Source organism: Ochotona curzoniae, unplaced genomic scaffold (genome assembly GCF_017591425.1).
Source record: "Ochotona curzoniae isolate NIBS_2020 unplaced genomic scaffold, NIBS_Ocur_1.0 contig_4797, whole genome shotgun sequence".
Classification (NCBI taxonomy): Eukaryota; Metazoa; Chordata; class Mammalia; order Lagomorpha; family Ochotonidae; genus Ochotona; species Ochotona curzoniae.
Genome location: NW_024466390.1, coordinates 1590610 through 1614682, shown reverse-complemented (window position 1 = coordinate 1614682; position 24073 = coordinate 1590610). Strand labels below are relative to the sequence as shown.

General features: G+C 40.7%; 1 protein-coding gene across 1 annotated transcript in view; it reads right to left on the bottom strand.

Annotated features, from left to right (window-relative positions):
* The window catches only part of LOC121161609 (ankyrin repeat domain-containing protein 26-like), an 87485-nt gene that overhangs the window by 5009 nt on the left and 58403 nt on the right, over positions 1–24073 (bottom strand). The window contains exons 21-32 of the mRNA XM_040988091.1: positions 21697–21910; positions 18840–19023; positions 18162–18299; positions 16020–16976; positions 14303–14455; positions 11051–11121; positions 9831–9924; positions 7950–8062; positions 6535–6664; positions 4473–4763; positions 3756–3973; positions 2281–2506 (exon numbers count right to left, since the gene is read on the bottom strand). Of these exons, the coding sequence (XP_040844025.1) occupies positions 2281–2506; positions 3756–3973; positions 4473–4763; positions 6535–6664; positions 7950–8062; positions 9831–9924; positions 11051–11121; positions 14303–14455; positions 16020–16976; positions 18162–18299; positions 18840–19023; positions 21697–21910 (2789 nt within the window). The remainder of the gene's footprint in view (positions 1–2280; positions 2507–3755; positions 3974–4472; positions 4764–6534; positions 6665–7949; positions 8063–9830; positions 9925–11050; positions 11122–14302; positions 14456–16019; positions 16977–18161; positions 18300–18839; positions 19024–21696; positions 21911–24073) is intronic.

Genomic DNA, 24073 nt, shown 5'->3' with positions numbered 1-24073 from the left:
TGCAAGAGGAGGATTAGTCAATTGAGCCATGTGCTGGGCCCAAGGCACCATGCCCTCTTTCAAGGCATTCTGCTCTTCTGCTTTCCAATTTCAAGATGATTTGGCAAACAAACATCTCACATGAAAGTCACATACATCTAAGAATTACTGCATTTTGTTTAAAATAAACTGCAAACTTCCTTCAAAAAAATTAAGGGAAATGATTTCCTTCAAACTCTCCCCTTGCACCACATCTGCCTTGCTATATTTCATTGTCCAATGAAACATTAGCTGACTTTTCTGAAAAGAACTACTGACAACGTTGCACATTCATTGCACATTTGTAGCATCTTCACAATTTACTCAAGTATTTGGCGTTCACTTTCTTTTTTCTATCCAGTTTCATGGCACTTAAACCTTGATGCTCTCATTTCTCCAGAAAAATAAGATGAAACCAAATGATGAAAAGATACCGAGGGCTTTGTGATTTCTGCACTGAAACCATTTACTTAGGCCTCGTTTAAGCCATGCAGCCGCAGCGCTGTCTGGCGCATCCTGGACCTGCTCTTTCTGATTTCGTAGCAGAGGAAGTGAAGGGAGGAGAAAACGAGATTGCAGTGTGCTTTAACATGTGACATTTCTCTGCATGAAGATGATCATCAAAATGCCCAACACTGCATGTCCTCATGCTTGGATTAAAACGTCGTAAAGAACAATGATGCACAACTAGTTGCTCTAAGAATTTTCTTTTGTTTAGAGCAATGTTTATTGTTTTATAATTTACTCTCACTCAAAAAATGGCCAACATTAAAAATTATCTTAAACTGCATCAACTGGGTTTTTACCAACTCTATCATGAATACAGCTTTTCTGGTTGGCTCCAATTTTAAAACTGGAAATGGGTTCTTACAATGGGTTCTCACTGTAAATGAGAACCTGTCCCGAGAGGTTCCGGGAGGAAGATGGCAATGGGTTCTGCTTGACAGCAGTTGCTTAACACTGTAATTGATTGCTCTTCATCATCAGCCATTCAGTGAAAACAAAGATAAATGGACCTACGTGAACTTCGTTTATAAAACTCAAATATTTGCTTGATTTAATATGTGTTCAGCAATGGACACATATCAAAAAAGTGCTATTTAACGGGGCTGTGTTGTGGCCTCAGAAGTTAAGCCACAGCCTGCAGTGACAACATCCCATCCAGACCCCAGGTGAGTCTTGGCTGCCCTGCACATGGGAGGCACCAGGAGACAGGCAGCCAGCCCTTGGGGCCCTGTATCTACACGGGAGACCCCGAAGAAGCTCTTGGCTCCTGGCTTAGCATCAGCTCAGCTCTGGCTTTTGAGGGCATTTGGGGAGTGGACTAGCAGATGGTAGACCTCTCTGTCTCTGTAACTCTGATTTTCTCATAAATAAAATGAACCCTTAAAACATGCTATTAAGTAAATAGCAATGAGTTTTTAAGAAGGTGGCAAACATTTTAATTTAGAAATAAATTTATCTCTCTTAGCAGTCAGATTTGTTTGGTTCAAATGTATTCATCTTGGGTTCTTTTAAATCATGAACATCCTTTTGTGGTTAAACATTTGGGTGCCATTCACTCAATAATGATTATGGATAGATAACTTGATATGGTATAATAAAATTTTAAATGTTGAAAAATGGCAAACCAAAATCATTCATAAATTAAACCAAAGTATCTCATAGCATATCTATAGGTGTTATGCAAACATCTCATTTTAAAAATCTAATGTAAAGGGCCCGGTGCGGTGGTGTAGTGGTTAAAGTCTTTGTCTTGCACGCGTCGGGATCCCATATGGGCACAGGTTCTAGTCTGGGCGGCCCTGCTTCCCATCCAGCTCCCTGCTTGTGGCCTGGGAAAGCAGTGGAGGATGACCCAAAGCCTTGGGAGCTGCACCTGCTTGGGAGACCAGGAAGAGCTTCTGGCTCCTGACATCAGATTGGTTTAGCTCCAGCCGTTGTGGCCGCTTAGATTTTCCGTTTGGATGGAAAATCTTCCTCTGTGTCTCTACTCCTCCGTGTATATCTACCTTTCCAATAAAAATAATAAATAAATCTTTTTCAAAATCTAATTTAAAAGTAACGTTGAAAGAAATTTAAAATGTTTAGCTTCATTATATTTACTGAATAAAACTGATTTGTAAAATGTTTCTTTATCAACAATGAATTTTGCTTTTACCATGTGTAAATCAACCAAACTCAGTAATTTACCCAGTGGGTAACAAACAAACAAACAAACAAACAAACAAACAAACCAAAGGGGAAACACAACGATCTGACCTGGGTCAAATAGTCATGCACACTGTGGTCCGAAGGCTTGGGTCTTGAGGTAGGAACTGCCAGGTTTTCTTTAGGAATCAGATTCCTGTTGAGGACTACACTGGCTTGAAGGTTTCCGGAGCAGGGCGCCTCCAGCAGCGGCCTCCCGCCGAGCGTGCTGAGCAGCCATCTCTGCTGCTTCTCCAGCAGCAGTTCTGTGCGCAGCTCGGCCAGCCTCTCGTTCGTCCTGTGAACGTTGCCAATGAAGAGATATTCTGAAATGACTTTGATACACTGGAATGTTGCCAGCGAGCAGAAACGACTTCCCATTACTCAGTGATTTAATGCTGATCATGTGTCCCGGCATTCCCACGGCTCACACCTCTAGGTTTTGAATGAACTCTATAAAGTAGTGCAGACAGTTCTAGGGGAACTGATTCTTCATTAACAAGGAATTCAAGTGGCCGGAGTTGGGGCGCAGAGGGTTAAGCCACTGCCTGTGACACTGGCATCCCCTGTGTTAGTTGGAATGCTGGCTGCCCCACTTCTGACCCAGCTCCCTGCGCACGTGCCTGGGAAAGCACTGGAAGAGGACTCACACATGGGGACCCTTCCAAGCACACGGGAGACCTGGATGAAGTTTCTGACTCACGACTTCGGCCTGGCCCAGCCATGGCTGTTGCAGCCATTTGGGGTGTAAACCAACAAATGGAAGAGTTTTTTTTTTCTCTCTCTCAAGCTGTAACTCTGGCTTTCAAATAAACATATAAATCTTTAAATATTAACAAATAAATACATAAGGTTAGAATATTTTTTATGTTGTGAGCCAGCTTAGAAATTAATCCTATCCCTCAAGGATGTCTTGCAGCGTTAGGTTCAATACTCCCGCATGCTTCCCCCAGACCTGGGAGAAACGACGAGCACTTGGCTTGTGGTGATCATTCCGAGCCTGGGGGAGAACGAGAGGGCTGACCTGCTGATGAGAAGGAACTGAAGCCGCTGGGAAGGCAATGAGCTCAGAATCTTGTACTGTGGTGTCAGAGACCGTACCTGCCCTGTCTTCCACCTCCGGCCCGAGAGGCCGACCCAGGTTTAACTCTTGCGATTCTTACACTTCTCTGTGTTAATCACTGCCCACCAGGGGCGGAAGAACTGCAAAGACTAGTTTTTCTGCGAGCACTTTCTAGTGATACCAGCAATAACAATTGTATTTCGAGATAACAGTCCTTGATTGTGACCAATCAAGAGCAGTGTAGTACAGTGGGGTTACATCTTAATCTTTCCCCCTCAAAAGTTAAATTTGTGAGCATTTATATAAACAGCCATGGACTAACATGTTAAAGATAACTTCATGTGGCAACATCATTTTCCAAAGTTACGTTGTCTGGCCACCTCTCAGTTCCCGCCACTCTCCTGAGCCCGTCTCATTGAGAGGGATGCTTCAGAGGCAAATGAACCCGTTTCATTTGTGCTCATTGGTTCCACATTTTACTTACTTGTTTAGTTCTGCTGACAGTGAGTGTCTGACCTTTAATTCCTCCAGATAGAACTGCTTGTATTTTTCCAGTTCTGTTTTGCTAGAATCTTGCTGAGCAGCTCTCAGTTTGGAGAGTTCGGATTCCAGATCTTGAATTCGGAGTTCCATCTGACTCCTCAGGGATGCGTGGTTACTGTCCCTTAGCTGCTCTAAGCTGTCCTGAGATGCTGCTTGTGCCTGGAGGAAACCAGACACACCTGTTACAGCGAGTATCAACCTGCGTAACTGTGTTGCCTTTAGTTTTGAGTCAGTGACCCAGATAATACTGTGAAAAGTGTACATTTAAAATATTTATCTTAAATATCCACTGAACTGAATCTGTTAATCTTAGCACTCATAAGCAGGTTATTAAAAATAGTAGTAGGTTTAATTTGAAACTTAAAAATCAACAGTGTCATTCTAGAACAATTAAGGATGGTTTAATTTCTGAACTCACGGTGCTGTTTTACGCCAAGTCGGGTTATTCATGAAATGAGTCTAGTGAGATTCATGATTCTGAAAGATCAGCTCCGTTTTATAAAAACAAAGGGAACGGAGGTACTCAACAGGAGAAGGAAGCAGGTGCAACTTTCCTTCTAGAACCACACAAAACAACCTGCCCTGAGGGATACCAAGGAAACACACAATATCCTCACCAGCATCCAAACTACGGCACAGGATAGATAGATAAACGAACCTGTAAAAAAAGATTGACTTCCTTCAATTTTTCAACTACATCTTGTCTTGCTCTTTCTTCAATCTCTCTTTTATACTGCTCTACTTGGCCACGGTCTACCATATTCATTTCCACAAGACTTTTGAGGTTGACAACTTCTTGTTCCAATTTCTTTTTATGCTTCTCTAGTTTTTCACATTTCTTTTGTTGGGTTTTTGTTGAAGACAGCTGTTGCTTTAGTACTTGATTGGTTGATTCCAGCTGTAGACATTTTGAAGATGCAGATTCTAGCTTAGCTGTAAGATCGTCAATCTGCAGGAATAAAAGTCATATGGTTTGGTAATGAACTTAATAGGCTGAAAAACACACACCAGTATCACTTTTTGAAACAGACTGGTTGAAATTCAATATAATCTATACCCTAGCAGATTCTTTAAAAGCAAACAAAAGACATGGCTCTAAGTCACCCTATGAGTAATTCTTTTTCTCTTTTCCTCAGTCTTCACTGCTGATAATTTTTAAAGGTTTATTTACTTGAAAGGCAGAATTAGAGAGAGGGGGAACAAAAGAGACACACAGAGATATATCCTATCGGCTGGTTCATCCCTCAAATAATTCCAACAGCTAGGGCTGGGCTGGGCCAAAGCCAGAATCCAGGAACTCTATTCAGGTCTCCCATGTAGATAGCAGGGGTCCAAGTACTAGGGCCACCTTCCACATTTTCCAGGTACCTTAACAGGTAGCTGCAGCATGAGTGGCTAATACATAAATATGTTCATACAGGATGCTGGAATCACCGGTGGTGGCTTAACCCCCTGCACTACAATACCAACCCCTAAAATTAAAAGATTAAAGATTGTGAGTGTGGTTTTTCTAATGATATGATCTCCAGTAAAATCAACAGAAGACTTGAAGTTTTTAAGATACATGGTTGTGAAAATACTACTGGTTGGCTTGTATTAAAAGAGAGTGAGCCACGAATGAAGAGACTTCAGGCCCGGCGGCGTGGCTTAGCGGCTAAAGTCCTCACCTTGAAAGTGCCAGGATCCCATCTGGGCACCAGTTCTAATCCCAGCAGGCCCTGCTTCCCATCTAACTCCCTGCTTGTGGCCTGGAAAAGCAGTCGAGGATGGCCCAAAGCCTTGGGATCCTATACCCGAGTGGGAGATCTGGAAGGAGTTCCTGGCTCCTGGTTCTGGATCGGTGCAGCACCAGCTATTGCGCTCACTTGGGGAGTGAACCATTGGACGGAAGATCTTCCTCTCTATCTTTCCTCTCTGTATATCTGACTTTGTAACAAAAATAAAAGAATCTTAAAAAAAAAAAAAAGAAGAAGAAGAACGGAGAGACCTCTGCCCCTTGATGTTCTCTGGAGTGAAAGCAGACTGAAAGCAGGTTGAGAAACTACTTGGTGGCAAACACAGATAAGTTCTTACACAAAGGTCAGACCACAGAGCACAGAAGATAGAGCAGAGAGTGACGGCATCAAGCCTGAGTCTTCAGGGCGTAGAGTCGGAATGAGGGTGCAGTTCAAGTGGGAAGAACATAAGAATATAACAAGTTGTGGCTTCATGGTAGACTGTACTGGCTTCAAAATGTGTTCACACAGTTCTTACACATGAATCCTCTAAAAAAAAATGCAGACCACAGGACAATCATGGTGACTAATTTCAATTGAATAGAATGTGGTGTGAGAGATGCTTGCCGTGGACACCCATTCGCTGAGAGGTGAGGCAAGCTGAGGCCACAGAGAGAACTGAAATGCCAGCCAGTGTCCCATGTCAACAACCACACAGGTCAGTGTCCATGTTGAAGATGGCCACAGCCGCCAGCCTTCCAGCGGCTGGGCTGTTTTCAGTGTTCTGGAATCATGCTGTCAGGTACCGCTTGGCCTTAGAGCCCTGGCTGGTGTTTTAGACAAAAGGCAACCAACAGCATGCCCTATTTGTGCAAGAAGGACTCATCAGACTCAAGTCAATAACATGAAAAACAAAACACAAGTCTTTAATTCACTGTTCAAAGTGTTAGCAAATGTATGATCCCCCCCAAATTAAGTGATTTTTGCCCCTCCCCAAATTAATACCTTATATTTTAGCATATTATTCTCAATAGCCATTTCAAATTGGCTCATTTTTAAATCTCCATGGGAATGAAATTCTCCATTTTCATATTCATTTAACTTCTTTCTTGCCATGGTTAGGAGGTTCTTAACTCTGCGGGGGAAGGTACAGAATAGAGTAAGTCAAAGATTTTAAGAATAAACACTACCTGTTTAAACAGCTCTTTACATTCGATCATACCACCGAGAGAAACAGACACATCATGATCCTCATTCGTTTAAATCTATCACTGGAAACTTTGAACAAAATTATCATCTTAGCTAAACAATACAGAAACTTCTTTTGATACATATGGTAGTAAAAAAATAATGGTTCAGTATATATGCAGAGTTCTTACAAATCATTAATATCCATCTTTATATATTACACTCAAACATGAACCTATTTTTATTGCTAGCTATTCACAATATCAGTATCCCAAACAATGAAGACAAGCACATGTATACAGGAAGGTTTTGAAAAGATACAATAATACACTTGGTTTCTCTTGAGCCCAGTGTATGAAAAGTAAAGACAGAAGACACAAAACATCGAGGAGATCATTCAGAATAGAAAAAGGAACAAGACAGAGCATTTTTCAAGACTAAGCTGAGGAAAGAGTTCTAGAGGAAAGGCAAATAGCAGAGAGATAACGTGGAAAGACAAAGGCTGTTTTTAGAGCTAGAGATCTTTGTGAGCACAATGTTAAAAAAATTAGAAGGATGCAAAAGTCACATAGAGGAAGATAAATGATAGAAATATTGATGAGAATTCTCCGAAGAGAACTGAGACGTACATAGAACAGGTGTCAGATGAAGAGCTTGTGCACTGAGAAACTTCCCTTCACTTCAAATCTGCGGACAGAGACATCGCTGCTCACTTCATTGTCCTTCAAATCGTGCGTGTATGTTTGCACATAAAGAGTTATGCAAACATATGTGATAGCTGTAGAACATCAGTAAATTTGTAGAACATGTTTTACGGCTCAAAGAAAAAGAAATGTAAGCTCATTCGCCATCATTTTTGATACTGTTGAAGAATGATGTTGACAGATTTTCCTGTATTTGTATATTTGAATACTGAAGGGGAGGATAGTCCTAATAGAAAGAAATGCAACCATGGAGGGAATAAAAACATCTTCAAAAGTCAAATTTCAAAGAGAGCAAGAAAGGAACAGTTGACAGGTATTAAAGGCATCGTTGTTACTGTTTCTGAAATTGGTGAAGAGAAAGTATCGATTTTGGAATGTAAAAATGTTTCAGATGGTGCTGCGATTTTCTAAAATAAATTTTAAAGTAGAATGATTTAATTCCAAAAATACACATAATATTTAGGCTGTACTAGATATGATTATAGTTAAATGAAATACTGGTTGAAATCTGAAATATTAAAATCTTACTCAGTAATCTCTTTTTCTAATTCACCATTTTTCTTCATTTCTTCACCCAAATTATATTCCAGAGATTGTTTTAACTCAGTGAGTGTCTGTAGTTGTTCCTTTTCATCCTTAGACTGTGAAAAAAAAAAAATTTTTTTTTTACGACTCTCATTTTTTAAAAACATTAAAAGTCACATTTTCCTAAAAGTACTGTTTCTAAAGAATTTCTGAGTACTGTTTATAGATTAGGCCTTGAACAGGACTGATGCCAAGCAGAACTGACAAACAGAGACTTTCCCGGGGCAGCTCGGGTTGATTTCCACTCTCATCATCTTTTCCGGACTCAAACTACCAGAATGAACCTGTTAAGAGAAGCTCTTGCATGTTAGCACGTCAGCGATGTGCCAAACACACTCACTCTAAGGACTTCAGCGTGGGCTTCGACGAGTCCCTTCCACTAAGGAGTTCTCTTAAAGAAGGCCTGAGTCTTCTCCATAAAATATAAAATGTAATTTGCTTCATCCCTGTGACTTTCCCATCATCATCTTTTCTCACTCGGCTGGCTTCAATCTTCGTTAATACAAGGAGCCATCACGGATCGATCTCTCATTTGTTTATCACTGATTGTCCTCTTTTACAAGAAACTCTGGTTTTTCAATCCCTGATTTCTAATATTAAACATTTGAGGACTCTGAATTCTCACCCTGCGTATTTCTCAGCTGTACCAAGTCACGCGCCCACTCTCTCCTTGGCCCTCATTACTCCTCTAACCCTGCTTCCCTTCCAATTGCACAGCCCCTGGACTTTAGTCCTGGCTTTTTCTATACCTTGTGAAATTCCTTAAACCCCAAGGCTTCACCCCAAATGCCCCAATCTATATTTGTGTATCTCATTTCTTTGTGAGGCTGTTTGTGCTCCATCTAGTTCACTTCTCACAGACGATGTCCTCAACCGCACACTCCACAATTCCTTAGCATGGATTACTTTTGTCAACAGCTTACCTTGCACATTATACATTGATGCCAACATGTGTGTTACTTTGAGTGAAGTATTATTTTTTAATATTGACCTGCTTTTCTTTCATAAGGCAAAAATTTTGGCAAGGGTCAAATAATTATTTGCTTCTGTTTTTTTTTTGGCCATGGAGAGATGACCTAATGGAAAACTTCTGGAAGTTTCTTTCAGATGCACACTCAAATTATCTCTGCTTCCCAACATTAGAAGTAATATATTCTCTGGTCAGGCGTGATGGTTCAGTGGCTAAATTTTCACCTTGCAAGTACCAGGCTACCATATGGGTGCCGGTTTGTGTCCTGGCTGCTCCAGCTCCGGGCTTGTAGCCTGGGAAAGCAGTAGAGGATGGCCCAAAGACTCGGGACCCTGCACCCACATGGGAGACCTGGAGGAAACTCCTGGCTTCTGGCTTCGAATAGGCTCAGCTCTGGCCATCGCAGCCATTTAGGGTGTAAACCAGTGGATGGATGATTTTCTTTCTATCACTCTATCTCTCTGTAAATTTGCCTTTCCAAGAAAAATAAAAATGAAATCTTTTTTAAAGACTTATTTTATTTTTCTTGGAAAGGCAGATCAGATTTACAGAGACAAGTAGAGAGAAAGATCTTCGGTTTTCTTGTTCATTCCCGAAGCAGCCGCAATGGCCAGAGCTGAGATGATCCGAAGCCAGGAGCCAGGAGCTTCTTCTTCTTTACTACCAAAATCATAACTTTATGAATTCAACCAAGAGACCTTACACTAGCAGCAGCAAGACTATAACACATATTTTTATGTATTGAATATAACAAATATTTTTATTAGTGAGACTTTTTATATTACCTAAAATATCCATATATATTACCTCTAGATAAAAATTTTTCAGTGTGACAGAAATTAAGAGATTCTTACCAAACTGGGACTTGATGGACTTTTCTGAAGATGTTCAATTTTCTCTGCTTGTTTTTTGATTGTAACTTTTAACTCAGAATTTTCATTTTCAAGCCTTAAATGTAAATTTTAAAGTAATTATTCTCACACATCATTAAAAAATACTGTATTATTTCTGAATGGACATCTGTTGGTACAATCACATATATTTAAAAAAAAGATTTATTTTTTATTGGAAAGGCAGATTCACAGAGAGAAAGAAAGAAAGATCCACCATCTTCTAGCTTCCTCCCTATGTGGTTGCAATGGCCGGAGATGAGTCAATCTGATGCCAGGAGCCAGGAGCTTGTTCTGGGTCTCCCACGTGGGTACAGGGTCCTAAGGCTTTTGGGCCATCTCTGTTGCTTTCCCAGGTCACAGAGCTGGAAGGGAGTGTAACAGCCAGGGCACGATTCAGTACCCATATGGATTCCAGTGCATGTAAAGTAAGCATTTTAGCCATTGAGCCATTGCACCACTCCTAATCACATAAATTCTTAAAAAGTACAACAAGTTGCTTTTTGTTTATTCAATTCTTAGTTTAGAAGGTCATTAAGTCTAATATATGCTATATATGTTAATACTCTAATATATGTGAATACTCTAATATATGCTAAACATTTGCTATCTTGGGACAGGGTCTGTGGTACAGAGCTGTAAGATGCTGCCTAAGATGCTGTTGGTGAACCAAGTAAATGCTGGTTTGAGTTCCAGCAGCTTCACTTCTGATCCAGATCCCTGCTAATGTGCCTGCGGCGGCTGCAGAAGGGGGCCCAAATGCCCGGGAACCCACCATATGGGAGACTCAGATGGATGTCCAGGTCGTGGCCCAGCCCTGGACTTTGTGGCCATATGGGACATGAACCAGTAGGTGGAAGATCTTTTTCTATAACTTTCTCTCAGTGTTACTCTGCCTTTGAAATAAATAAACAAAACACCACTTGTAAAAATGTTACCTAAAAAAGCCTAGGAAGAAAAAAAAATTTGAGAAGTGAACAATTTAACTAATCATTTTTCTGTTTTATGGATAATGGGCAGAATTTAAGGCATAAAAATGTGCTTTCAAAATGGATGAAAACAGACGCTTTTCCCTGGCTTCACAGAGATGTGGTGATTATCATAGTTGATTTAATTCTCAGCACGCTACTGCTTAGTTGCTTTCTGAGTGCCTGGATTGTTCTGCGTGAAGCTTTACGCTGTACCTTTGCAGTTGACCTTGCATCTTTTCGGCGTCTCGTACAAGCTCTGTGTTTTGGTCTTGTGCTTCTTGCAACTAAAACAAAGAATACAAAAACAAAACAAAAAAAACTAGTAATCTGGCACAGATGTGCTCACTGCTCCTCTCTATGAAAACAGAATCCACTGGCATCAGCAAATCGCGCACAGCGAGCTCTGTCTGCTACTGCTGCGTGTCCTGCCACAGTGTGACGGTTCAGGCAGGAGAAGTGTCGTGGGCAGTGATCTCCTGGACAGTTTGCTCTGAATCACTCCTCCCAGCGTTGAAGAGCTCGGCGGGGAGCATGGAGCCCAGAACGTTCCACTAGCCAACAGGATGTCTTCCTATTTATAATCTACAGCTCACTCTCTGTGAACCACTCAGGGGGCAGGACATGTTCTACCACGCAAATAGCACTTTTGGATGGAGCAATACAGAACTGATGCGATCATCAGAGACAGTCCAAGACACTGTCCTGAAAATACTCGACTCTGTTGTTAATCTTGGTTAACCAAACACTGGTTCCCAAAGCTATTTCTGCTCAATCTCTCTTACAAGTGAATTGTGGTCATGTGGTATGGTTTACCAGAAAACCTAGAGCTAGAGCTTTTCAGTTGTAAACACTTATAAAGCTCTTAATAAATTTCTGCAGACATAATAAAGGAAAGTAGACTCAGAATAATTTTATAGTGAGAAAAGCCCAAGTATTTGACAGAACAATTCTTCTCTAAAAAGTGCTTTTAGGGCCTGGCGCGGTGGCCTAACAGCTGAAGCCCTCGCCTTGAAAGCGCGTGGATCCCATATGGATGCCAGTTCTAATTCTGGCAGCCCCACTTCCCATCCAGCTCCCTGCTCGTGGCCTGGGAAAGCAGTCGAGGACAATCCAAAGCCTTGGGACCCTGCATCCATGTGGGACACCTGGAGGATGTTCGTGGCTCCTGACTTTGGATTGGCACAGCTTTTGTGGTCAACTGGGGGGTGAATCATTGGATGGAGGATCTTCCTCTTTGTCTCTCCTCTTCTCTGTATATCTGACTTTATAATGAAAATAAAATAAACCTTTTCTTAAAAAGTACTTTTAATTTTAGTTAATTACTTGAAATTCATTTAGAATAAAAGCTTTGCTCAAATGCTTCATTCAGAATGTTTGTGTCAATGTCCCAAGGAAGAAATTACTGGACTGGCATAATCACTTAATTTTATTCAAGCAACTATTAGGCCAAATATTTTCAATTTATGTCAGCATAGGTTACATATCAGATTTTCTTATGCAAAATTTATAGACAATATGATCCTTTATAAAAAAGGCAAATGTAACTGTATGGTATGTGAATTATAGAATTAAAAGATAGGTTTATTTGGGTGCAATGATTTTTTGAAATCCATGCACAGTTTTTTTCATAATAGTCATTTTATAATGACTTTCAAAACCTCTGGTGTCTGTAAAGTGTATATAAAAATCCACTGGCAGCCAAGAAAGTAATCTCCCTTGTTTGTGCTTTGCTTTGCCCACCAGCCTTGCTGGGAGACTTCCTGGCGCTTATTTCCTCTCTCCTTAGTGGAGACAATGGTTGACGTCTGCCTGGGAGTGACCACCACGAAAGGACATGTGCCACAATATGGGTTGCCAAAGGCTAGCGGGTGCACCTGGCTTCCTAGAGTATTTCCCAGGCAGCCTTGTTATCCATCCATGTATATTTCTGAGTCGTTTGTAGTTCAGCATCGTTTGATTGTGAGGGCGATGCAGTGTTTTATTAGACACGTCTACTGTCTAACTGGGGGTTAAGGCTAACACACAACAAAGAGCTCAAGTAACCAAGCAGAGCCATATATGCGATTAAGGGCCACAGGGAGGGAGACTATTTGGAAGAGCAGCTGGGTTGAGATATAGACAAAACCTGTGTTGGCTGGGGAAAATGGGGAGGCGGGTGTGGAAGGAGCCAAGAGGAAGCACGGAAGGAGGAGAGTCACACTCAAGGACTGGGGCGTTGCCCACACTGCATGTGGCAGTGCTCCAGATCCTTACCCTTGGAACGTGCTGTGTTTCCATCCAGGCTGTCCTTGACAGATTCTATATTATCTAGTCCTGTAGACTAACAGGCTCAAATGCATGACTCAAGCCAGGACCTCCCCAAGTTCTGCACTTGTTCACGTACTGCCAGGAAGCTAACAGATATTCCCAACTTTGTGACCAAAATCTATTCCAAAATCCAGTCTATCCCAAATTGTTTCTTGTCAACTTAAACCCCTCAAATTCCAGTAGTTTGGGCTGAGAATACATGGGTTATGCTGCATACTTCTTGTTCCCTTACACCCACACCTGTGGAACATGTTCTGTGGTTCATGTCTTAAAGCATTTCTCACATCCTGCCATTCCCTACTATCTCCACTGCTGAAACTTTAATCCGAGCTGCCGTTATCTCATCTCATCTCCATGGTAACTGCCTCTACTCTCATCCCATTTAACCATACAGAAACCTGAGTGATCTAAGGTGAGCATTAGCTCTCTGGCTGACAGTGCTACAATGGCTAGAAAAAGAATCCTCCCTACCCCCCACCAAAAACAAAACAAACAAAAAAACAACAACAACAACAAAAAAACAGTGCAGGATCTAGTTAAATTTCCCTAATTCTTTATTTTGGATGCACATACCGCTTTTGATCTAAATAATTTTATACTTTTACAATCTCTAAAAGAAAAAGGAAAAGGAAAGAGAAGCCTAACTTTTCAAATTGACTGTAATTTAACTGAAAACATCTGCATTTTGGAGTGCAATATAATGGCCTTTTTGCACAACTTATCCTGAAATAGAAATTTCTGGAACATTAAGAAAATTTAGTGTTAAATTTTCTGCAATAATAAAACTAAGATAAAATATTCTCTGGTTTCATCTAATTGCATCACTATGATGATAGACGTAGGAATGTAGAAAAGAAATACCTTTAAAAATACTGATAAACAGAAAAAAAGTCTCTCAACGTGCATGAGGATTGGATATAATTCTCAATTTCCTGTATTACTTTTTTAATAGGTATTACTTTAAAAAGAAATTTCAGTTTAAGGAAAAACAGCAGATTGAAAGAGTGTAAGACATAGTGCATTACAAAGATCACAAAATTGTGCTAAAATGGTTATAAAGAAAAAGAAAGAAAGCTGTTTACTGCAACAAGGGTCATAAAACTTACAGAAGAAAACCAGCTACAGAGAACACATCACCATGGCAGCGTGCATACATACCTGACTACTGATGCGATCTAATTTCTTCTTTAAATTCTGTATCTCATCTTCTAGATTAATCCGATGACGTGTTATTACCTCCAGTGAAGCCTCCGACATTGACTGCTTCTTTAAAGTGTCGGCCAGTTCTTGCTGAAGTTGTCTTACAGCTACCTGATGAAACACTCCTGTTAGTGATTTTATAAACTGTCTTAACCGGAATCCTATCATTAATATTGAATTCTAAGACATACATACAAATGGTCCCTGATAGGATGCTTTGATTTATGATAAACATTTGGTAGAAAATATATTTTGGGCTTTGATCTTTTTCTGGGCAGCAGCAGTGAAGTGCAGTCCCCAGACACCAAAGCACCAGGGTCTAACCTGCACGCTACACTGTGCTCTGTGGCTAAGGCAGGATGCCGAGCACATCAAGTGCTATGAATGTATTTTCAACCTAATGAAAGTTTTATCAGAATCTAACCCTCTCATAGGGAGCATCTGTATTTTGAAAACTCCCACCACATATGTCAGTTTACTTTTCCTCATGTATATGCATTTATGACTGACTTCACATGAGGACACCGAGGAATCGTCTTCCTGGCTAAAAGTATTAGCTTACTTAGGCGGCAGGTTCAGTCCACTTCCCACGTCTCTCCTAATAAGCATTTATAAACCTTGCAAATCTCAAGAAGGCTTAAGTATGTGGATGGAACCAGTGGTGGAAATTATACAGTGTGGAATATTTACCTTCTTTTAAAAATTTTTTTTATCAGAGGTTCAAGTGAACTTTAATCACTTTTGTGCAAATCCTACCTTGGTATATAAGTAACACCAATGACTCTAGGAAAGTCGGCCTTCACCTCTCTTTCAGACCTCAGCTCCTAACATTCTCTCCCATATTCACTCCATTTCTGCTACATGCGAATTTTGCACCCTCTTGTTAGTCTGAAATAGAGATCTTATGCCAAATTAATAAATCACTGAAAAACTATATCTTTGTGCTGGACAAACTGACAGTCAGATGATAAAACAACCAAGCCTTGACATGAAGATAATAAGCATAATTATATGCAAAAAGGTGTTCCAAGGTAATCCACAAATATAGCAAGAAAATGAAATCAAACATAGGTTTTCTAAAACTTGCAGTTTTTCAAAATTAGAATCTAATAAATGAAAAGCAGATGTCTTTGAAAAATTGAGAGAGCACAAGAACACAGCAGACTGGTATATTTTCTGATTTGTCAACTGTCATGAATAAAAATAAACTTATATCAGCCAAAAATACATAAAAAGCTACAAAGAACTAAATTTCAAGGTCCAGCATTTATACTGTATACCAATTGGGAATGCATGAATGAATTGTCAAATTAACCTGTTTAATAGAAACTTAACTTCAAAATATTTAATTATTTCTGATGAGTTTATCATGGTCTTAGAATGTGCCAACATAACGACAGTAAAATACCTTAGCAATTTGAATAGTATTAATATTAGTCTATGAGTAAACAATGTATAATTTAACTTCAGAATTTCATAGGCAACACAATGTCTTTACAAATCTCTCAGGTCTAACTTTCCTTTCTTGGGAACAAGGTATGTTCCCAAGATGATATAACAGATAGCATTTATAATAATCTATTTTCACCTTCAACCAGATTCAGTATTTAGCCATAATCAAGTATGACTGAATTTTCCTTGAGCAAGTGTGAACAATACTATTCTTGATACTTACCTCTCTTTCTGTTTTCTCATTTTCATATTGATACAGCCTTTCTTTTAGATGATCACATTGAGAGAGCAGCTCCTTATTCCTCTCTCCCAGCATAAGACTTTGTTTTTCATTCTCAGCCTGGAGCTGCTTCACAATATCATGAAACTGGTTCTGAATAGTAACTACTGTCTTTTCTTTATCTTCCACTTTGTTTTGAGCATCATCCAGTTGTTGTCGAAGCAACATATTCTCACTCTGTAGTTGACATAATCTCTCCTTCACGGATTCCTGCTTCCCGATGTACTTACTCACTTTACCTTGTTCTTTTTGGTACATCTGCTCCATCTCCTTCATTTGGCACTGCGTATGGCTCAGGTCTCTTTGGACACAATCTAACGCCAAAGTCTTTTCTCTGAGAGTCTCTTTGGTGTGATGGAGCTTAATTTCTAGACTGTTAAATTCCCTTTCAGCTTTAGAAAGTTGCTGAGAAAGAATTTCGTTGCTATCCTTGAGGTTAGATATTTCAAAATTCATTTTGTCCTGTAAACACAGCCACTCTTCTCTTGCTCTCTGGAAAGCCAGTTTCAGGTCTCTTTCTGATGTTTGACTTTGTTCATGCTCTTGTATAGCAGCAGTCAGTCTAGTATGGTATGATTCAACTTCTGCCTCCAGCCTTTCCTTGTTCTGTTTTTCAAGCTCCAGGTTAGAAGTTAGCCTTGTATTCTCAGCTGTCAGAACGTTAAGCTGTCCATTATACTGGAATATTGTTTTCGTTAGTGCTTCCTCATTCAACTTTATTGTCTTCTGAAGTTCATCATTCTTTCCTCTTATAATTTCAATGTCCTCAAAATATTTGTTTTCCTTTTCCTTGTTCTGACTTTTTATTGTGTCTATTTCCAGTTTTAGCACGGCAATTTCATCTTGTAACACATGATTTTTATGTAGAAGTTCCTTTTCTTTTTCATGACTATCAAAAATCTAAGTGAAAGAAAAGTGACTTTTAGCTGGTAATCAATAAAATATCATGATTTCTTCTAAAATTAAGCAATAATCTGTGTGTATTTAAACAACAAAGTGTTGCAGTAAGTGGATATCCTACTGGAAGTAGTTGGATCTAAACCTCAAATCTTTTAATTTATGGTAAGATAATGAATCTATGCAAATAAAAAAGGCAATGAGAATTTTAAGCAGGAGGACAAAGGACTTCTTTGAATTGGAGCAATGAAACGAACACCATCTCAGAACTATCAAAATCACTTAAGCAGTATTCTCCAAACATGCTCCACATCGGGCATGTTGGGATGACATCGGGTGGCCATCCCCCATCCCCAGGTACTGATGCAATTGGGCTGCTGGGAGCGGCCCTTACCCCTTCCTCTCCCCACTCTCTCCAGATACAGGAAGAAAAACGGAGATTGGAAACAGCTGTCTCATCCACTTTCCCCCATTCCTCTGTGGTCCACATTGGTATGGAACCTTGTAAGTATGTAAACATTACAAAAAAGAAAATTAACTTATTATTAAAAAAAAACCCACCAATGGTAAACAGGTAAAATTTATAGACATCTTAGAAGACCATGAGAATATTTGATACTGTAGTAATTTTTGATTCATCATCAATGTTTGGAACAACAAAGGTGAAAGAGGACCATCAAAGAAGTTTTTCACTAGGAAGAAAAGAAAATACTTCCCAACAAACTGTCCTTAAGTATATCAGGGCTTTTCAAAAGTTCCTTGTCTTGAAGCAAATTGTCTTTTCAAAGGTGAGAGAATAACAGCCCAACTGTGGTCTCTGATGTGGTCATTCTTTTCCTCCTTCCCTCGTTGAAAGTCACAAGCTAAGCTCTCCATTATTATAACAAGGGAGTGAAATCACTGCCAACAACTAGAATGTACAATTAGTAGAAAGGGTGTTGAGACTCTGGAAATATCAATTCTAAAACCTTCTTTTTTGAAGAAGGCCATTTTATCATGAGAGCCTAGTGGAACTGGATGAACACTGCATTACCTAGAGTTTCCACAACATGGGGCCACCACCGCCACCCTACATACACATTGCATGGCTCAAGCTTCTCTGCGCTATCGATGACGCATGCCACTATTTAGGTACATGCACACACAAGAACAGACCCACACGTATTTGAAAGTGATTAAAGAAAATACCTCAGAATTCATTTCCTTTCGAGCTATTTCTATCTCCTTTTGCTTGCAAAGGTGACTGGTCAGAATGCCATCTTGTAATTTTCTGGCATTCTGTTCTCTAGAAAGTTGCCTCTGAGCGTCGTTTCGCTCTTCCACAACCTAGAGATGAATTTCAGGATATCACAGGGGGAAAAGAATCGATAAGCCGCTTTGAGATTAGTTATCGTAAAAAAAAAAAATCTGTTAGAAGGAACAAGCCATTAAAGCACAAGCACATGGATTACCCAAAATTTCAGTTACATAACTGACAGCAAAATTCATCCAAGAGCAAAAAAGGAAAAAAAAAAGCCTTATTATTGGCAGATATATCATAAAATGAAATCTCTTTACAAACTTTTAAATAGTTTCATTATAGTTTCAAGGTATTCATCCTCATTTTTAACCAAAAAAAGCCTAAATTAACATTTAGGTAAGTGATTAAACTCAGTTCAGTTTTCTTTGCTTTATTGGGAAGGCATATGCTAAGCATCATTAGGTGTCAAGACTCATAATAAATAAGTTTAGTTATATATGTGATAGTTTATTTTTGAAAGGACATGACATGAGTTTATTTTAATTCTAAGTAACATTAAGTGAAGGGATTATCATGGATAATAATTAGATGGAGGAAAAAAGCATTTTGACCAACAATTAATTTACCTGATTCAAGTTACTTCTTACAGTTCTCAATTCCATTTCTAACGTCCTAAGGGTCAGCTCAAGTTGTCCTTTCATTTCAACTTCTTTACTATATTGCTCTTCTTTTCTTCTTAATTGCTCCTTAATTTTTTTATACAATACCTCAGCATTTCTTCTCTTTTCTGTTTCTTGTTTTAAGGTAAATCTGCAGTTAAATAGAAGTTTCTTAAATTTCACTTTATTAGAAAATGAAAGTTCAGGGCCCGGTATGATAGCCTAGTGGCTAAAGCCTTGCCTTGCATCCACCAGGATCCCATAAGGGTGCTGATTCATGTCCCGCCTGCTCGACTTCCCATCTGGTCCCTGCTTATGGCCTGGGAAGGCAATTGAGGACCCAAAGCCTTGGGACCCTACACCCATGTGGGAGACCCAGAAAAAGCTCCTGCCTCCTGGCTTTAGATTGGCTCAGCTCTGGCTGTTGCCAGCACTTAGGGAGTGAATCAGTGAATGGAAGACCTCTCTGTCTGTCTGTCTCTCCTCTCTGTATATCCACCTCTCCGATAAAAAAATAAATCTTTTTTAAAAAGTTCATTTTGTGATTGGCTGAAATATTTATTATTTCTAATAACCACATGCTTCATTTCTCATTTGAATCTCTTCCAAAAGACACATATATTTGAAACACAGTGATAAAAGAATGATCGCTACTTGGGCCCGGTGCCATGGCCTAGTAGCTAAAGTCCTCACCCTGAACGCCCCGGGATCCCATATGGATGCTGGTTCTAATCCCGGCAGCCCCACTTCCCATCCAGCTCCTTATCTGTGGCCTGGGAAAGCAGTCGAGGACGGCCCAAAGCCTTGGGATCCTGCACCCACGCGGGAGACCTGGAGGAAGTTCCCGGCTCCAGGCTTCAGATCGACGCAGCACTGGCCGAGTGGCCACTTGGGGAGTGAATCATCGGACAGAAGATATAAGATGGTACTTTTCTTTTTTTAAAGATTTATTTTATTTTTATTGGAAAGGCGGATATACAGAGAGGAGAGACAGAGAGGAAGATCTTCCGTCCAATGATTCACTCCCCAAGTGAGCGCAACGGCCGATGCTATGCCGATCCGAAGCCAGGAGACTCTTTCGGGTCTCCCACGCGGGTGCAGGGTCCCAAAGCTTTGGGCCGTCCTCAACTGCCTTCCCGGGCCACAGGCAGGGAGCTGGAAGGGAAGCGGGGCTGCCGGGATTAGAACTGGCGCCCATATGGGATCCCGGGCGTGCAAGGCGAGGACCTTAACCACCGCGCCATTGCGCTGGGCCCAGTACTTTTTTTTTTTTTTAAGATTTATTTTATTTTCATTACAAAGTCAGATATACAGAGAGGAGGAGAGACAGAGAGGAAGATTCTCCATCTGATGATTCACACCCCAAGTGGCCACAATGACCAGTGCTGTGCCGATCCGAAGCCAGGAGCCAGGAACTTCCTCCTGGTCTCCCACGCGGGTGCAGGATCCCTAGGTTTGGGCCGTCCTCGACTGCCTTCCCAGGCTACAAGCAGGGAGCTGGATGGGAAGTGGAGCTGCCAGTACCAGAAACGGTGCCCATATGGGATCCTGGCGCATTCAAGGCAAGGACCTTAGCTGCCAGGCCACGGCACCAGGCCCCAAGATGGTACTTTTAAATGTTGTTCATACACTATGCATCTGCAGGGTACATAACCCATGACTTGGCTAAAGAGCATTCTCCCTGCAGGCAGGCTTTCAGCCTAGAAGTAAAACCAGGTTTGGGACACTCAGATTTTGAAGTAGAGTGACACCCTCAATCCCGCCTCCTGCTTATGCACCCATGGGAGGCAGCAGGTGATGGCCCTGCCACCCACGTGAGAAATCTGCACTGAGCTCCTGGCGTCTGGCTTTGGAGGTGTCCCATCTGAGACACTGTGGACATTTAGGGAGTGAACCAGATAATGAGCTCTTACCTATCTCTCAAATAAATAAAAGTAATTCCTTTTTAGAAAAATAGATGTTACCTCACACATTTTATGTTTTTTTTTTGATGACACTCTGATTACCTTGTTGATTACTATATACTTTATACATAATTTAATAATTCCTTTTGGAATAATACAGAATCTAGTGTCAAAGGCTTTGAACAAGAAACTTAGATTTCTTTTATCTATTTATAAAAGCGAGATACTGAAAAATCTACTCAACAATAATAACTTTCCAGTCACAATTTTTCTACAGATTTGAAGTGTAAAAGAAATAGTTGAGCATCTGGTACAGCTGTTAAGACACTGTGTCCATATCAGAATATGGCATCGGTACTGGTGCTGGTGCCTGACTCCAGCTCCGGCCCATTCAGAGCCTGGGAGGCGGTTGTCCCTGCCACCACGTGGGAGACCTGGGTTGAGCCCCAGCTCCTGGTTTGGCTAGGGGCATCTGCAGACACTTGAGGAGTGAACCTGGCAGAGGAGAGCTCTCTGCCTTTTTGCTTCTCACTGACCCTCAAAGAAATATAAAACAAACATTTCTCAAAGTAAGTAGTTCAGAAATTTCTTTACAACTGCGATGTCAGTGGCCAGTGCTGTGGTGGAGAGGATGTGATGCTTGCATCCCTTACTGGAGCTTGGGTATGAGTCCCAGCTCCTTTGCTGCTGCTGCAGCTCCCTGCTAACGCACCCAGGAAGCAGAAGGCAGTTCACATGTCTGGGCCTCTGCACCCACAGGGGAGATCAAGACAGAGTTCTGGGCTCCTGGCTTTAGCCTGGCCTAGCCTGAATCAGCAGATGGGAGATATCCGTCTTTCCCTCTCTCTGTTGTTCTGCCTTTAAATACTAAACCAAACTCAGACTAACCCAACCCAAGCCATTCACCCAGGATGTCATACCTCAAACTGCAGCATTCTTGTTCCCCTTCTACTTTTTGATGTTCCAACTGTGATTTCACTTCTCTTACTTCAGACAGCTCTTTTTTCAGTCCACTAACCTTATTTTCCAGCTTTTTAACTTTTCCTTTAAGCAGTCTACAATGATTCTTTTTAAGTTCTATTAATCTTTCATATGAAAGAATTGCATCCTGGATTTTCAATAGGCTGACAGAATCTATTACCAGGGAGAAGAAAAAATAGAATATAACTACTTTTTGCATATCAAGATCTATTCATTTTCCCATTCACTATTCGCCCATGAACCAAGTATACATTGACTGGGCTTAACAGAAGACATATCACTAAGTTTAGCAGGTAAAATAAGTAAGTTTCCTCTGCTTTTAAAAAAAAGATTTATTTTATTTTTTATTGTATCTGTGTTTTTAAGAGGAGAGAATTTGACCTACACAGTGGTTGGGAAGATTTCCCTGAGGAAGAGGTGGTAACACTTGGAAATAAAGGATGAGCCAGGAGCAGCTAAGCAATTGGAAAGAACATTCTAGCCAACCTACTGCATGTGCTGTAGCAAGAGGTAGATTGTAACAGGCTTCTGGCAATGTAAAATGATTCCTGAAACACAGAGAAGTCGCAGCTCCCTGCTCGTGGAGAGGTTGTTCAGGCTGTGACACGGGGGAAGGAAGGGAGGCTAAGTCCATCAGACAGCCTGAGGTGACAGGGTGAAGCCGAGAGGCAGTTAGGTGTCGGCCGACAGAATACTAGTGAGAAAAGAGCAGGACAAAGAGAGCACGCTGGAGGTCTGGAGGGTTCCTTCCGCATCTTAGCAGAGTCATTACGGTGACTGTGTGTAAAGAAATCACCACAACCAAAGACGGGCAATGAACACATCTGGAAAGATGAGAGGAATCGGGTACTGGTGCCCTCAGAGGGCCGGGCACAGGCTCCATCACCATCAGCCACAGGAAAAACTCCCAGTCACGCGGCAGTGAGCTCCCGGTGAGGGCTAACCTCAGGAGCGCTGGTCTGTTCTATCCAACCAGCCACAAATCAACACCAGAAAAGATTAAGCTGTTGTAAGTAACATAACTGTGAGGTCAAAGAAAGCCCTAGAGGATGGCTAAAACAAACAAAACACCAAAAATGAACCAACCAACCAAACAAAAAATCCAGCTGGTAGCTGACAAGAGATCTCAGTTGCGATGTCTCAAGCAGAGACTGTGGTGTGTCCCAAAGGAACAGACTTGCACCTCAGAGATGGTGGGGAACTCTCAGAAAACTTCAAGGTGCTGTTAAGTCCCCAAAGAGGGAGAGAGGGGCAGGGGGGAAAATTCTGCAAAATTCGGTCACAAAGAAACACATAAACTGAATTACTCTACACATATATACATAATATAGTTAAAACCATTCCCATGAAGAAAACTCTATAGATCTATAAAGATCTAAAGATCTTAATATCTGTAAAGCTACACTGGTAAATTCTATCAAACATTTAAAAATACTATAATTCTGGACATCACCTCCCCAACCACAATAAATAAAGAGGAGGAATATGTCACAACTTTGCCAATCCATTTTGTGTTATCACTATCCTAAACCAAACAAAGCTTTCACAAGAAAGAAAACTCCTTCAAAAACCCAACCAGTCTTTGAAGCCATCAAGACATCCTCCTAGACTTGAACAAATTAACTATGATATGTTCATACGCCAGAACAGAGCTTATTCAGCCACAAAAAACACAGAGAGGAACCCTAAATGCATATTACCCCGTTGAAGAAGCCAGTTTGGAAAGCTACATGCTATATGATTCTAACTATATGAAATTCCGGAAAAATGCAAAACCAGGGCAAGCAGTGAAAAGATCCAGGGTTGACAGGTTGGACAGAGAAGGGGGATGAATAGGTTGAGTTCAGGATTTTGAGTGCAGTGAAAATATCTCACAGACTATTGGGAGCCACAGGTGGGCAATCCTTAGACCTCTGTTCATACTAATTCAACATGCGACCCCCAGAGTGAACATGCAGTGGCGATGATGAGTCCACGTATGTTTCTGAGTTGTCACCGCTGTGCCACACTGTTGAGAGGTAGTGATAATGGGGAAGGCTATGCAAATATGGAGGCAGACGATAAATGGGAAATCTTTGCAACTTCCTCTCAGTTTCGTTATGAACATAAAATTCCTCTAAAAAAAATCTTTAAAAAGTAATTCACACAATACTTTAGCAATCAAATTCAGTAATATTTTAAAAGAAAAAACATCATGACCAAATGGTGTTTATCTCAAGAATTCATGTTTGGTTTAACAGCAAAACAATAAATTTCATTCATCACAGTAAAGAAGTGAAAGGAAAGAACCCCATCAGTGACTCTGTGCACAGAAGA